Below are 16,894 nucleotides of genomic sequence, written 5' to 3' on the forward strand. Positions count from 1 at the left end.
TTCGAATATGGGCAGACTCAGATGACACTGAGACATTGTTGAAAAACAGAATAACAAATGATATGATACATATCCTTACAATAGATTGTGCAAAAAAAGAAAGAGTAATTGCAGTTTATATTAAATCTAAATTAAACTACACTTGTATTCAGTCCATTAGTAAACCAAACTGCTTTGAACTTTTGGCTGTTCAATTATTTCTGCAAAAACCATTCAGATATTACTGTGGTCAGATGTTATCAAGTCAAGCCATCACATTGCTCATTGATTTGCTTCATAATTGCACCAAATCTGAACTGGTTTTAATGGGATTTAAACTGGGACTGGATATCACAAATCAGACCCACTCAAGCACATTTGTAACTCTCTCTGTCTGGACCAATTGATAAATTCTCCAACCCCGTTATATGAAAAACATAAATCTTCTTTACTTGATGTTGTTGAAACAATTGTACCACATGGTTTCGCTGCAGCTGGAGTTTCTTTTATAACATTGTCAGTAATCACTGTGAAATAACTTATGTGAGAATGCACGGTCAAAACATGATCTGTATGAACCACATCTGCATTCAAAACATATATTTTAAAGTATTTTTATGTTGTAAAATATTTTATGTAATTTCTTACTCCAGTCATTACTCCAGACTTCAGCATCACAGGATCATGTAATGTATTGATCTTGTAATTACATTTTTAAATCATAAGAGTAGATCTCATTTTATTTATAAAAGACAATTTAGACATTTCAATGAATAAGCTTTTTTCCACAATGTGTGTAACAGTGATTCATATATTATGGGTGACGATGACGTAGAAGAAGCTTGGGAATATTTTAAATACCCCCTTAGCTATTTGTGATAATCATGCTCCTTTTAGAAGATTCAGGATAAGTGGCAGAAACAAGACTTTGTTTAATGAATCCATTTCAGCCTTTATTAGACAAAAAAAATCATGCATAACCAATAAGCATAAGCAAAGAAAACAGTAGACTGGACACATTATAGAACATTACGAAATAAGTGAGATTATTATATTAATTTGATAAATGAAAATATAATTGATCTTGTTAAATTCTGGAAATTGCCTAAATCACTAACAGATATGTTTTTTAAAAAGACAGATTTTAAAAGTGAGTCAGAGTTAATATTGCAGACACTTTTAACTACGGTAATTTGGTGGATCACGATTTTAAGGGAAATGAGTCAGTTGCATGGTGCTCTTCTTAATTATTTTCTTTTAACTCTATTTCAGCCACTCAAGTTCATTAAGCACTTAGACTGTAAAAAATCTTGCATACCCGTTTTAAAAATTTCAGAACCTATTGCTTCAATTTTTTATTTGAGTTTACCCTCCAATGTTATTCAGCTATGGTCCTCCTACTATTAAATGGTGGAGACCCTTCTGAATTAAATAACTATTGTCCTATTTCTAGATTGTCTGTTTTGGCAAAAGGTTTTGTAAGTGGTCAATTAAAAGAATGTTTATCTCAGCATAATATTTTGAGTGAATTTCAGTCAAATTTTAGATCAGACAACAGAACTATACTGTGGCTTTGCTAGTTACAAAGAAAATCATTATTAAATCATTAGGTAAGAAACGGCACAGTGTGACCTTATTTGCTGATTTGTCCAAAGCCTGACTCTGTAAATCATAAAGTGCTATTACAGAGGCTTAAATCTATAGATTTAGGTGAAACAGCTTTGAATTGTTTCAAGAACCATCTCACTGAAAAAACGTAATGTATTTTAAGAGAATTATTCTTCAGCCTTATTAACAGTTAAAAAGGGTGTACCGCAAGGGTCTATTTTAACTCCGATTTTATTTTCTATAATTATAAAAGTTCTAGGCCAAAGAATAAATTTGGCTGAGTTACATTTTTTATGCTGATAACATTCATAACATTTTAATTCACTACAGCTTCCACTGATAAAATATGAACTGGCCTTAAAATGCCAAAACTTCTAAATCTATTTTCTCCAAGTCATACCAAAACATCTGTCTCGTCTATCTCTACCACTGAAGGCATTAGTATAGAGTCTTATCTCTGAAAGTTGGCTTTTAATGTACACATTTGGTAGCTTGCCTCCCATGCGAAGCCAGGAAGAGGATCGTACAAAGCTCTTTCTTGTCAGTATTAGATTAAGGTATTATGTTGTACATGAACACAAATTCATCCTTACTAAAAATGTTGGATTGTGTATATTGTGTTTTTGGAACAAATGCTAGTTCACATACTCATCGTTGTATCTTGCATGACTCTGTAGGTTGGTCCTGCTTACATCAAAGAAGGAAAATGCATATGTTATTATTTGTTGCAAAGGCACTGTGAGGCAAACTTACTACTTACATCTCTAGTCTTATATCATATTACTATAACAAGTACACCTTTACTAGATCAAGTACTATTATTCATTTGAATGTTCCCAGGGTTTATTCAGCGCATGTTAAAAGTGCTTTTTCTTTTTACGCACCCTGGTTAATATGGAATAATATTCATATTCATTTTTCTTAGAATCAATTACATCTACTGCAGGCTGCACTGAAGGAATCATGTTGCTGTTATCATTAATCTTTCATATATTTAATTGTATTTGTTGTGTAAATTGTGTATTGTGTTCTTTATGTGAAACTTTATGTAGCCATCTTGACCAGGTCTGCCTGGAAGAAGAGATTCTATTTCTCAATGGGATCTTCCTGGTAAAAGAAAGGATAAATAAAATAAATAAATATCCCCCAAAATTAATTTTAATGTGCTGATTTGCTTCTTTAAAAAAAAATATATATATATATATAATGCTTCCTTGCTGAAATTATAATTTTACTCAAAAAAAACCAAAAAAAAACCTATTGACACTGAAGGTTTATAAAAATGTATACACCTTTCTTATCAGGTAAGACTGTGCAAAAATGAAATGTGTTCTGAAATACTCACTGCAGCACGGAGGGCTTGGTCTAGGTCTGCAATAATATTTTCCTCATCTTCCAGGCCCACAGACAAACGAATGAGCGTATCACTGATGCCCAGCTCTTTTTTCTCATTTTCAGGCACAGAAACATGAGACATACTTGCTCTGGAAAAGAAAGGGTGCACCATGGGAAATGGAGGTGGATGAAATGTCACCTTAAAAAAGGGTTTTTCATTGACTTTTATTTGATTTTCCCATATAAATCATAATGATATGACAAGATACTGCATCAAATTATTTAACAGAAATAATAGAATTAGTGAATTACTTGTGAACCATAAATATCATAAACCTGTCACTATGATGTTTCAAAAGATAAGGCGTTCTACGATAAGGCAGTTCAGACAAGAAAAGTGTTGTTTTTGCAATTCTTTTTACTACAACATTAAAGCTTTCATGCCCCCTTGTGGCAATCCAAAAGTTTTTAGGTTTTTTTGGCCTCACACTCATCCATTTGCCTTTCACAAAAACAGTGAACATACTTAATTTTTTTTTTCTATATGCTCTAGAATTAAATCTAAAATTTTCCCGGAGAACATTCAGTGGATTTGGACATACTTACGGGTGCTCTGCTAGACTCTCAACACCACCAAGACTATCACCAAACGTAATCAACTGAAATGAACAAAACAATATCAAATTCTTTAATTTATGCAAGATATAAAAGATTTTCAAGCAATATGAAACTTCAAAGCACCTTCAGACTGCTGAGGAAAGTTGAAGCATGCTCCAGTTTTCCTTTGATATAGAAAGAGATCATCCCAGGACAGCCTGTGCACTGTCTCTTCATCAGCTCATGCTGAGGGTGGGATGGAAGACCTGAAGGAAAAGAGATGATCAAGAGTCAATCAAGTCTGACTGGAATCTATCAGTATCAGTTCATTTTGAACAATCCAGTTCAGTGTTGCCCAGAGGTGGTATTATATCAATGAAGCATGTAAACTACTAGTCAAAAGTGTGATGTCAGTAAGATTTATTTTAAGAATTTTGTTTTTTATATTTACTCAGCAAACTTTCATTCAGCAAGGACGCATTAACCTAATAAAAGTGACGGGAAAGATAAATGAATGAATAAAGAATAAAGTAAATGTTATCCTTTCGAACTTTCTATCTATCAAAGAATTCTGAAAAAAAAAAAATGTATTAAACAAAGCCATTTTCAACTGTGATAATATCAATAATAATAGAATTATAATAATTATTTAAGAACATGTTATAAGAAATGTTTCTTGAGCACCAAATCATCATATTAGAATGGTTTCTAATGGATCTTGTGACAGTAAAGACTGCAGTAATGGCTGCTGAAAATTCTGATTTTCCATCACAGGAATAAATTATGTTATTATTATATTCAGATGGGTTATTTGAGCAACGTGTCAAAATTGCCTAACATAGATTTCTATATAGTCACAATAATATCATAGACACCTGGGAAGATGACTCTGTCCACTCTTGGGTCGGCCTCCAGAAACTGCGCCGCAGCCATTGCGTTCTTAAAGTGCTGCTTCATTCTCACGTGGAGTGTCTTCAGACCCCGGTGGCACATATAACAGTCAAACGGAGAAGGCACAGCCCCAAGAGCTGAAGAAAATAGAGAGGAAGAGAGATGAAAATAAACCTTTTACTTCTGCTATGCTCAAGCTCATTTTTTTGCATTTCAATCAGGCATAAATCTGCAAAGTATTATAATTGCTATAGTATTATACAGCTAAAAATAGCTGGACGCAGATGAGACCGGAAGCTAGACCCATAGAATTTACAAATGGGTCCAGTTCTGGGTGCCCATTTTTACGGCAAGAAAAAGGTGGATAAGAACTTAACATAAAGCACAAGGTTTAATCATCAAATTAGAACAGTGTGACAGGTGGGAGGTATGGGATGAAATTGGGAAGAAAAAAAAAAAAAGTAATTTGGTCAAATTATACATAGTGATTACACAAGGATTTCAGCAGTGAGACTACACTATATATAATATCAGATATTAAAACAGGATATTACTTTCACCTCAAGACTCTATTTTTAAGTGAATGAAGTACTTTTTTTCATGTCCCTTACAAAAGACCCCCAATAGTGTAGATAAAAGAACTTCCTTGTTCACAAAGTTATACTCTGTCAAAACACATCTTCAGCATATTTATGTACATTATAACACTGAGCTGAACCTTTAACAGTCTTTGATGATAAGCTTAGCAGTCTATAATTCCTAGGCCTTCTGATGAAAAACAAAATAATAATAAAATTAAAAAAAAAGTGATTATTAAAAAAGATTGAAGCTTATTGTACAACACCTATTGGGCATATCATAAACAGATGTTTTTGTGTGTGTGTGTGTGTAGACCAGGGGTGATGAACTCCAGTCCTGGAGAGCCGCAGCCCTGCAGAGTTCAGCTCCAACCCTAATTAAAACTCACCTGCCTGCAGCTTCCTAGTAACCCTTCAGACCTTGATTAGCTTGTTCAGATGTGTTTGATTAGGGTTGAAGCAAAACTCTGCACGGTTGCGGCTCTCCACGACCGACATTCGCCACCCCTGGTGTAGACAGACAGAGCCTTACCACTCTGCAAAAACTTCAGTCGTTCATAGATGTCATCACGGTTGAGAGAAATCAGTCCCATCAAAACATCACTGTGTCCTGGAATAACATGGATACTTTTAACAAACTTTGTTATATAAAAGTTAATCTAATTGATCTTAAGTTAATTTTTTTTATTTTATTTTTACCATTCATATATTTTGATGCAGAGCACATGCAGATGTCTGCTCCAAGTGCAAGGGGGCGCTGTTCCAGGAATGAGAAAAACAGTGAAATATTTAAATCAGTATTTAGTTTCTGTATAAGTGAACTCTATCCCTGCACTGGAAATGATACTAAAGTACTGTACTCAATGCGTAATAAAAGGTACATTTATCTTAAATCACTTTTTTAATTAATAGCATAGTGTGAAACATTAAGGCATTGCTCTCTGGACATGGTAATGTTGCTTTATTTTCTCAGATTATATTCATACATCAAACACCAGCAGCACTGGGTCATGCATTAAAACAATGTAAATGTTCATACCTGGAAGTAGGCTGACATGAAAGTGTTGTCCACAACAACAATTATGTCCTTGTTGTGCTTATGGACAATATCTGCACAGCCCTTGATGTCCACAACGTTCAATGTAGGGTTTGAGGGTGTTTCAATCCATAACATCTGTAGACATTATTTGAAATTAAATATTTAATATGCCATTTTAGTTAGAGCAGTACTTCCCAAATCTAATTAACATATATATATACTGTCAGGTTTAATCAGGTGAGCAAATATTTCCCCATCCACCCATTTTCCCACTGTATTTTTTCAATGCTTTCTCTGCCAAGTGTACCTTTGTATTTGGTTTTAGAGCTGCTTTTATCTTTGTGAGGTCAGCAAAAGAGACATCAAGGCCAAATTCTGCAGCTATTTTTGAGAAATACTCATGTGTTCCTGGTGGGAAAAACACGACAGACTCAAACCAGACTCAACTAGTATCAACTATCATTTTATTTATTATTAGGAGCAGTAACTCACCTCCATAAACACCATTCATGCACAAAATTCCATCTCCAGACTTAAGAAGATGTGTGATGGTCAAAGAGGCAGCCATTCCAGAGGAAAGAGCGAGACCTATTAGCAAAGTCAGACAGAGCTTTAGATTATGGCAATATCATATAACATATAAATGTGCTGGTGATTGACTCACAGTATTGTGCACCATCCAAAGCAGCAACTGCTCTCTCAAGACAGTTTCTTGTGGGATTTCCACACCTGCTGTACTCAAAACCCTGGCACAATAGAATTCAAAATTCATTACATAAACAACTTTTTTGAATTGTATACATAAAATGTAAAATCTGTGAATGAGGAACTAAGAAATAAGTACATTTAAGAGGTCAAATTTAAGTAAACACAGGGTTAAAAATGGTAATTACCAAAAATGTATTACCCAAATTGATTAGATATGTTTAACATGTCCAAGCAAAAACTGTAGCAAAATTATCATTTAAATGCTGTTTTCCCTAAATGCATTTAGACTTAGGACACTTGGGATTGCATTTTCATCGTGATACCGCGTGATAATTGTAGCAAAATGCAATGAGAGTTTCAAAATGCATTCTGAGCCAAAGGTGCAGCAAAAGGTAGCAAAATGGTGATTTATATGTCTTTTATTTTTCTTAAATGCATTGACACTTACATATATGACGTTTCAATAGCATTTTCGTTAAATACTCCGCGATGTCAATATTCACCGTTATTCTACACTTATTTACCTATTTGCCACCTTACACAGGGAGTGGGGGTGGGGGGTTTGCTTTGGGGGCTCGAGCCCCTGCCCTTTTTTCAAAATTATTCAAAAGTGCCCCTCTCAGACAAATATCAATGATATTGTGGTCAATAAAACAAAACGCATTTGAATTCTATTAACATGTCAATGTGTACAAAACGGTTACTAATCGCTCAAAAGTCAGAAAATTCCTGTTTATTTTTACATTATGTCAATCTGAGGCGTTACTATGGGTTGCGTGCGTTTTGCTCAACTGATATTCCACAGTCTGTTCGGAACCCGATGAGGCTCTCGAACCATACAGTATATGGCTCTTTCAGTGAGTGGGTCGACGGAAGGAAAAAAATAAACCAAACAATATTTTAAACTTTTTTTCATCAATAATCAAAGCTAGTGTGTCGATTTAATTAAAAATCCATATATTATATACACTGTAAAAAAAATGACCGTGATTTTAACGGTAAAAAACTGTGAAAAAGCTACGGTAAAAACCTGTTAAATGCTTAACGGTAAGTTCCCCTAATATATACGGTGAAAAACTGTAATAGACATTTCAGACAATTTTACGGTGAAATACCGCTTTTGGAAGTGAAAAAGAATGTAAAATTTACAGGGAAAAAACGTAAATTGACGTTCCCAGAATTCCCAGAATTCTTTAAAATAACTAGGTTTCTTCTTAGTTTTTTCTTATCAGTTATGTTTATTAGGATTGTATGTTACATCTAATGTTGTTAAATTAATGTTTATTGCATATTTCAGTTTAATGAGTCTCACCATGATGGTGTTTAGTGCTTGTGTGAATGACACTGTGCACCTTCTATATATGTTATTATTTAAAAGCTGCTTGCGATGGGCTTTGGTTCATCATGTGACTTTCTCATCACCACATTATATCAGTTTACGGTATTTAACTGAAATTACGGTATTTAACTGTAAATTTAAGTTAAAACCGTAAAACCTAAAACGTTGCTACCGTATATTTTACGGTATAATTCTGGCAACCACAGCTGCCGGTTTTTTACCGTAAATTTTATGGCATTTTTTTTACAGTGTATTTTAGAATATTACATAATTCATCAATGCCAGTTTGTCATACACCAACCAATCATGATCTGGCTCAAGTTAAAATTTCATTGGACAATAATGTGAAGTGGAGCAGTCATTTTCCGTTCTTATTCATAAATGGGTAGAAAATGACATGGGACAGACGAGCTTATTTGTGGAGCGATCTGGATCTGTGGTTTGTCTCATTTTCTAAATCAAATTAGCCTACATCGCTGAGAAAATGGATGCTGAATGACTACAAAAGCACTGCACAATAATGGTAATCAGTAGGCTATTCAATTCACTTATTTACCCTATGTAAGATATCCTACTACACCATTTACTATTTCATGAAACTCTCATAGTTAATGAAGCCCAAGTGCCACCTACAGGCCTATTATGTAAAGTGTAGGCTGGTGAAATGGTGACGTGAAAGGACTTTATTATATTACCATTTTTGATAAATATGCTGCATTATGAAAGTGTCTTATGCTCATCAAGCCTGCATTTATTTGATCAAAAATAAAGAAAAATTTTAATATTACAATTTAAAAGAATGTTTTTATATTTTAATATACTTTAAAATAACATATTTAGCCTATTTCTGTAATTCAAAGCTGAATTTTCAGCATCATTAGGCCTACTTCAGTGCATGGTCCTTCAGAAATCATCAGGGGTGCACATAAGTGGTCCCCAGGTCCGCAAGCGCGACCAAAATTAAAAATGCGCTGTGTAAATAATTTCTGACAGCGCATTTGCGTACCGACATGGTTGACAACTGTTAATGCACAATTATTTTTAGTTAGTTATTATATATATATATATATATGTAAGGGATAATCAACCGCTAGCTGTGCATTAAACGATTTGAATGCACGACATGGAGGCGAAGAACGCCCGACGCGCAGCGGAGCCTATTTTATTTTAAAATAGGCCCATTTTAAAATTTTGATCAAATAAATGCAGGCTTGGTGACCATAACTGACTTATTGCAAAAATATAAAATATTAATGTATCCAAACTTTTGACCTATAAATCTTTTTTTTTTCACATTGCCCCTTTTTTTATATATTTGAGCCCCTGCCCCTGAGGAACTCTCTGCACGTCCCTGTTCAGATGCCACGGAACACGCGCTATTTTACGGATTAGAAATAAAACAGCAATAAAATATAAGGTAAGGTAGTAAATAAGTGTAGAATAGCACTGTCTGTTTGCTTATGTGTATCAATCAGAGTGTAAACAGTGAGAGATGTTGAGGCAGGTGAAAAGCGTTTGGTTAACGGTGAATATTGACATCGCGGGGTATTTAATGAAAATGCTATTGAAACGTCATATATGTAAGTGCATTTAAGAAAAATAAAAGACATTTAAATCACCATTTTGCTACCTGTTGCTGCACCTTTGGCTCAGTGTGCATTTTGAAACTCTCATTGCATTTTGCTACAATTATCACGCGGTATCACGATGAAAATGCAATCCCAAGTGTCCTACCCCTAAGTGTAAATGCATGTAGGAAAAACAGCATTTAAATGATAATTTTGCTACAGTTTTTGCTTGGACATGTTAAACATATCAACTTGGGTAATACATTTTCATTTTAATTTTGCAACTTATAAAGCTTGAAAATATGTTTTTAATTTGCATATTAAAACTAGTGTAGAAAATGGTAAATTTAAATTATATAGGCTCATTGAATTTTCATTTTGCACTAAATGTTGCACATATGGTATGGGAAAATGTCAATTTAAATACAGAAATAGGCTACATTGCCATTTTACATATTGCATTGCCATTTTGCATATTACGTACACCGCAAATAGAATTTTGCTACACATATGCTTCCATGTTTTGATTCTAGGAGACCATTTTAAATCAGCTAACTCCAGATTAAACTAGCCAAAACCATTTAGTTTTAAAGCAGGGCAATTTGAGCATTATAATGAAGAACTTCACCTTCACCTGCAGTGTTGTTTAAATGTCAAATTTTGTTAAGTCATCCAATGTTAACACAAATAGGCCTGGCTTGTAATTTGCAAATTGAAGCCTGCTTAAAACAACAAATCACAATCTACCTGCTCAAATATCGGACTGATACAACAATTAATATATTCTCAATATCAAATTCTTACAAAATACCTCAATGACTTACCGCATGTTTCCCCGGTCCGTGTTGTTTAAAGGTAGTAGAGAGTGAAATAGGAGGCACTACGGCCATAGAGTTCCACTGCTCCGGCTCTGAACCAACGTGGATCGCATCTGTAGCGAATGATTTGAAGACCGGCTGATAGCCGGCCGAGCTGTCTTTCTGCCTTTGTGAAGCCATGCTTGCTCCGGATATGACTGACGATGAGATTACTGGGTCCCTGAGATTAGAGTGAATAGCCCTCTCTTACTGTAGTCTCTTAAACTGGAGGGTTTATAGCAACAAAAACTTTCTACGTCAATCACTGCGTAGTATAACGGAATGGCGCGGATTGGCGATCACGCAGGGCGTGCTGGGAGCAGGGTTCAGCGCAATGATAGATTTTGTTGTTGTTGTTGTTTATTTATTTATTTATTAATTCATTCATTTACTTACTTACCTACATTTTATTGAACTAAATTCAAGTACAAACCTTATAACTGCATATTTGTTATAATGTGTAAAGATATTTGAAATGAAGCCAGTTTTGAAATGCAAGCCATTCCTGTAAGTTGACTGGAACCTCCTAGCTAAATCTTTCATGTAAGATATTGTTGCATGGATAATGTCAATTAAGATTATTATATTTATTTATCTATCAATAAAATGTTTTCTTTTTTCCTTATTTCTTTGTTTTGGGTGACCTTAATACCTAAATATTTAACTTCTGTTTTAACATTTACCTCTATGTTACTGATTGAACAAGCTGGTTGATCATGCAAAGCAAAAATTGCACACTTTTATTAATGTTTAATATAACTCCTGATGCTTTAGAGAACTGATTTGTTAAATGTAGTGTTGTACAAATTTGGTTTTCATCTTTTAAAAACAAAATTGCCTTTTTCATTCTGTGCAATAATTCCAGATAATAATTTATAGTCAGTGTAATAAGTCTAATAATCTTTTATCATTGCTGTGCTTAAATACTATTAGGCCTTGCTGCATGGTTGTTATTAACTCCATTATTGAATTGTTTTGAATAACAAATGTCTAATATATTTCCAGAAAAATCTATAAATTCGGTGTCAGCCCATCAGTACCATTATTCAAGCTCACATCATCCAATTCTTCTGTCCTTAATTTAGACTCACAAGATTCATCAAATGAATCACACAACAGGATAAGGGACACTATCTAACATCACAGATGTGGCACTGAGATCAATATCTAGGTCACACAAACAAGCAAAACACAAACAAAGTATATAATCATGTCGTAAGCATAATTACTATTCAAATCTAAGGAAGAAGTATAGATAAATGAAGGGTCATTAAAGAATGTGAGTAAAGGTTAGATTTAAATGATTATAAAAGAAGATATGAAAAAGCATATAAGAAAGCAAACAAATTTGGATTTTTGGATACACCACACAACATTTTAATTAGCTATTTTTAAATTCATTTTAAAATGTATTTATTTTTTTTTTTTTTTCCTGTTCAATATGGTGCTTTTATAAGAAAATAGCAGAGACTGGGACAGACTTTCAGTATCACCTTCACTTAAAATGTTACAATCTAATCCTGTTTACATGAAATAAGCCTTGTCCAGAGCATGTTTGAGCTTACGGACCTGTTGCAATGACTGCAGCTCCAGGATGAGCTTCAAAGAACTTAACATTCCTGGATCATGTCAGATCATCAACATTAAAATCCAGCTAATTTAGTAATATGAAGAACAGGTGTTATTAGGTTTACTCCAAGATGTACCCTTCCCCATGACCTTGACCAACTGCCCTGAATGTAATTGTAAGTCCTGGAAAAATTGCAACGCCAGCAGACTTATCGGTCCCTTGACTAAATAAAATTTGATCACCCCATTGTCCAGAATTTAATATATCAGCACAATGATAGCGGCAAAGCCTGTGATCTCACAAATGCACCTTGGACTTTTTAACAGTACATACAGTATCTCACAAAAGTGAGTACACCCCTCACATTTCGGCAATCATTTTAGTATATCTTTTGAAGGGATAATTCTATAGAAATGAAACTTGGATATATTTTAGAGTAGTCAATGTGCAACTTGTATAGCAGTACAAATTTGCTGTCCTCTGAAAATAACTCGACATATGGTCATTATTGTCAAAAAAGCTGGCAACAAAAGTGAGTACACCCTAAGTGATAACAGCGATATGTCGTTTAACCATGCAAAGCCACATCCTATTCATCATGTTCATGTTTTTGTCTGCTTGACAGGACTATACAAATTTGTGTATCTTGTATTAGAGCAGTTAAAATTTGGTGCTTTGAGTACAATTCTCTCATACTGACCACTGGATGTTCAACATGGCACCTCATGGCAAAGAACTCTCTGAGGATTCGAGAATTAGAATTGTTGCTCTCCACAAAGATGGCCGAGGCTATAAGAAGATCAGTAACACAATGAAACTGAGTTAAAGTACAGTGGCCAGTGGCATACAGAGGTTTTTAAAGATGGGTTTCACTCGGAGCAAGCCTCGCAAGGGTCGATCAAAGAAGTTGAGTCCTTGTGCTGTGCGTCAGGTGCAGAAGCTGACTTCAAAAAACAGACACATGAGTGCTGCCAGCATTGCTTTAGAGGTTGCAGAAGGTCAGCTTGTCAGTGCTCAGACCATACACCGCACACTGCAACAAGTCGGTTTGCATGGCCGTCGTCCCAGAAGGAAGCCTCTTCTGAAGCTGGCTCACAAGAAAGCCTGCAAACAGTTTGCTGAAGACAACCTGGCCAAGAGCAAGAATTACAGGAACCATGTCCTGTGGTCTGATGAGACTAAGATAAACTTGTTTGGCACAGATGGTGTCCAGCATGTGTGGTGACACCCTGGTGAGGAGTACCAAGAAAATTGTGTCTTGCCTACAGTCAAGCATGGTGGTGGTAGCTTCATGGTCTGGGGCTGCATGAGTGCTGCTGGTACTGGGGAGCTGCGGTTCATTGAGGGAAACATGGAGTCCAACATGTACTGTGCCATTCTAAAGCAGAACATGAAGCCCTCCCTTCAGAAACTGGGCCTAACGGCAGTTTTCCAACATGATAACGACCCCAAATACACCGCCAAGATGACAACTGCCTTGCTGATGAAGCTGAAGGTGAAGGTGATGGAGTGGCCAAGTATGTCTCCAGACCTGAACCCTATTGAGCACATGTGAGACATCCTCAAGCGGAAGGTGGAGAAGCACCATGTGTCTAACATCCAATAGCTCTGTGATGTCATTATGGAGTGGAAGAGGATGCCAGCAACAACCTGCGCAGCTCTGGTGAACTCCAAGCCCAGGAGGATTAAGGCAGTGCTAGATAACAATGGTGCCCCTACAAAATATTGACACTTTGGACACAGATTTGACATGTTCACTTAGGGTGTACTCATTTTTGTTGCCAGTTATTTTGACAACATATAGACAATAATGGCTATATGTTGAGTTATATTTAGAGGACAGTAAATTTGTACTTCTATACAAGCTGCACATTGACTACTCTAAAATATATCAAAGTTTCATTTGTGTAGTATTGTCCCTTGAGAAGATATTTCTTTTAATTTTTGCTGAAATGTGAGGGGTGTACTCACTTTTGTGAGATACTGTATAATCTAATTTGGATTGCAATATCAATAGTTTACAATTTAATTCTGCCTTAGCACAATATTGATTCCTAGAACAGATTACTTTCTTCTCCTCTTTTTTCATGGCAAACTCATTAGCCACTAAACTTTATGGAACCTTCTCTAATTTGATAAATTCCCATATATTATATTAAAACTTCAGTTTCAGATAATATTTCTTTTATCTTTGTAAAATATTACATACTTTAGTAACTATTTTGGGACTAATTCTCATTAACTACAGTATTTCCTTATTAGCATGCATATTACTAGCCTATTGGCTGTTCTTCTAAAGTACATGCCTTATTCTGCATGACCATATTTTAGATCCCTTAATCCTACCCATACTTAAATTTAACAACTACCTTACTAACTATTAATAAACAGTAAATTAGAAGTTTACTGAGGCAAAAATTGTAGTTAGTTAATAGTGAGACTTGGTCCCCAAAGTAAAGTGTGACTCATTTTTTAACAGACTTGAATTAAATTTCTAGTAATCTTCAGTGTTGAGAAGTGTAATGGGCTTTAAATGATCTAATAATCTTTGCCATGCTTATGGATAAGTATTATTAGGCCTTATTTTATGCTTGTTATTAACTCCTCCCTCGCTATGCATTCTTGAATTGCTTTGAATATCTTTCCAAAAGAATCTATAAAATGAGTCCATCAGTACCATGGAATTTATTAAGAGAGTCTCAAGCTCACATCATCCAATTCTTCTATCCTTAAATTGGACTCACAAAATTCTGTGAATGAATCATAAATTAATGAAGTCCTTAATTCTATCCAAAAATTTAGAAGAATCAGTGGGCATACATAGATGTGTAGAGATTATTATAAAATGTGAAAACGTCCTTTTCAGTGGTTCTATTATCCTTGCACTCTACTCAATTTATCAATAAATTTGACAGTCTTATTTTTCCTGTCTTCTCCGCTCTAAATTGATGAAATATGAAGTAGCCTATTTTTTACTCCTTCCTCTATCTACTTTGCTTGCAATCTCACAAGTGCACATTCGAGTCTTTTATCATCTCATTTGGATTGCAATATCAATAGTTTATCCAGATGTGGAAAATAACTAATTACAAATACTTTCGTTACAGTACTTCAGTAAATTTTTGTACTTTCTTGAGTATAATTAAATTGTGGTACTTTTACTTTTACTTGAGTAAAATAAAACTATTCAACTTCGCCACATTTATTTTTCACCAAAAGTACAAAGTACAAAAAAACAAAAACAAAGGAGCGCCGATGGAGAAACAGAGCAACGCTCCTTTGTTTTTGTTTTCGTGTACGAAAATGTGTTGTTCATAAGGGAGGAAAAGTCAAGAAATTGACTGAAAAACGCTGGAAAAAGTGGCTTGTAAACCTGCGTCTGCGGTCGGGAGGAGCCGAGTCGAATAAGGCTCATGTGTGCAAATGGTTAATATAAGATATAATAATATATTGAGATATTAATAGATAATATACAGATATAAATAAATAATCCAGGGCTGCCAACTCTCAAGCATTCAGCGTGAGACAGTAAGAATTCACTCAATGCTAAACGCCACACATAGATAGACATGATGTAAGTAAGATATTATTTGCAGTTCAGAGAGCTTCATTGATTATAACGGAACATTGTGAGATTGCAGTAAATTGAAGTGAGTGACAGCTATTTAGTTTAGAAGCGCTAATTTATGGCTTTCTAGGCTATAAACAATTCATAATTTGAATAAAAGTTTTGCTTTACGTGCTGCTAACAGGACCAACGTACACAAACCCTGTATGCAGCAAAGTGTCAGGAGTGGCTGAAAAAGAGAACGGATGAGATGGAGGAAAGTCCGTACTGCAGTGTTTCCCGCCGTGACAGGTTGTCGGGTGTGCTGTGGAAAATTATCTAAAACTTCCATATCTTTATTATATTTCGTTATTATTATTTTAAATCAGTGCTATTGGTCATCGTTATGTCTGGTTGTGGGGTTTACAAATATTTAACCAATGAAAAGCATTCAAAAGAACTTGTGACTAAATCTCGTAACGCCATTGGATCCTCAAATTGTCAGTCAAACCTCATAACTCCACCCCGCCTCCATTCTGAATGAAGCGTTGCGACGCGCGGTTTGAAGAAGACAGACGTCTACTTCTTCACAATGCAAGGGTAAATAAAGAACTGATGTTTGAATAAGAGCAGCGTTTCCTTTACTCAAGAAACGCTGTCTATAAAGGCTAATGTTTTTGTATTTTTAAAGAGCAGTCTGTCTTAGCATTTGCTGCTAGTTGTAGCCAATACACTTTTGTACGTTTTAAATAGTCTGTGCATAGCGGTTCGTCTTTTATATCGTGAGATTTTGGTCAAATTTATTAAACAACAAGAGAAACTGAGTGCCCATATAGCTACAATAAACCTGCAAACTAATGAAAACGTGATGCTATTTATTTACTACCTCAGATGCGGCCATTCTAATGATGGACAAAACACAGATCTCTGTCAGTCGGTCATCAAAAACCTTGTTAACTCCATTTGAGTATGATTTTAAGAAATTAAGTGCAAGTGTCTGATCATATATAAAGCCAAAATACCCACTCTGAAGACGCAATGTTTAATTATTGGGAGGAGAGGGAGGGGAGGGACCTTTCCCCCTTTCTGTATACAGTGGTGTGAAAAAGTGTTGGCCCCCTTCCTGATTTTTTTTTTTGCATGTTTGTCACACTTTAATGTTTCAGATCATCAAACAAATTTAAATATTAATCGAAGATAACAAGTAAACACAACATGCAGTTTTTAAATGAAGTTTTTTATTATGAAGGGAAAACAAAATCCAAACCCACATGGCCC

The 16,894-nt window shown here is 35.0% G+C and overlaps 1 protein-coding gene across 1 annotated transcript; it reads right to left on the minus strand.

Annotated features, from left to right (window-relative positions):
- Positions 1-906: 906 nt before the first annotated feature.
- Positions 907-10,797, minus strand: LOC131542207 (cystathionine gamma-lyase-like). The gene is made up of 12 exons (XM_058778654.1): positions 10,467-10,797; positions 6,692-6,773; positions 6,520-6,615; positions 6,335-6,435; positions 6,028-6,162; positions 5,688-5,745; positions 5,521-5,598; positions 4,395-4,547; positions 3,664-3,785; positions 3,529-3,581; positions 2,933-3,071; positions 907-2,694 (listed from the first exon to the last, which is right to left on the minus strand). Exons 1-12 carry the CDS (start codon positions 10,638-10,640, stop codon positions 2,674-2,676), a joined length of 1,212 nt encoding a protein of 403 aa, XP_058634637.1. The 5' UTR covers positions 10,641-10,797; the 3' UTR covers positions 907-2,673.
- Between the last annotated feature and the right edge of the window lie 6,097 nt (positions 10,798-16,894).

The sequence above is a fragment of the Onychostoma macrolepis genome, chromosome 06, assembly GCF_012432095.1.
Source record: "Onychostoma macrolepis isolate SWU-2019 chromosome 06, ASM1243209v1, whole genome shotgun sequence".
Taxonomy (NCBI): domain Eukaryota; kingdom Metazoa; phylum Chordata; class Actinopteri; order Cypriniformes; family Cyprinidae; genus Onychostoma; species Onychostoma macrolepis.

Coding starts and splice junctions, on each gene's coding strand:
- LOC131542207 (XM_058778654.1), bottom strand. CDS start 10,640: ATGGCTTCACAAAGGCAGAAAGACAGCTCGGCCGGCTATCAGCCGGTC. Junction 6,616..6,691: donor TTTGGATGGTGCACAATACT/GTGAGTCAATCA, acceptor CTTTGCTAATAG/GTCTCGCTCTTTCCTCTGGA. Junction 6,163..6,334: donor CTCTAAAACCAAATACAAAG/GTACACTTGGCA, acceptor TAATGTCTACAG/ATGTTATGGATTGAAACACC.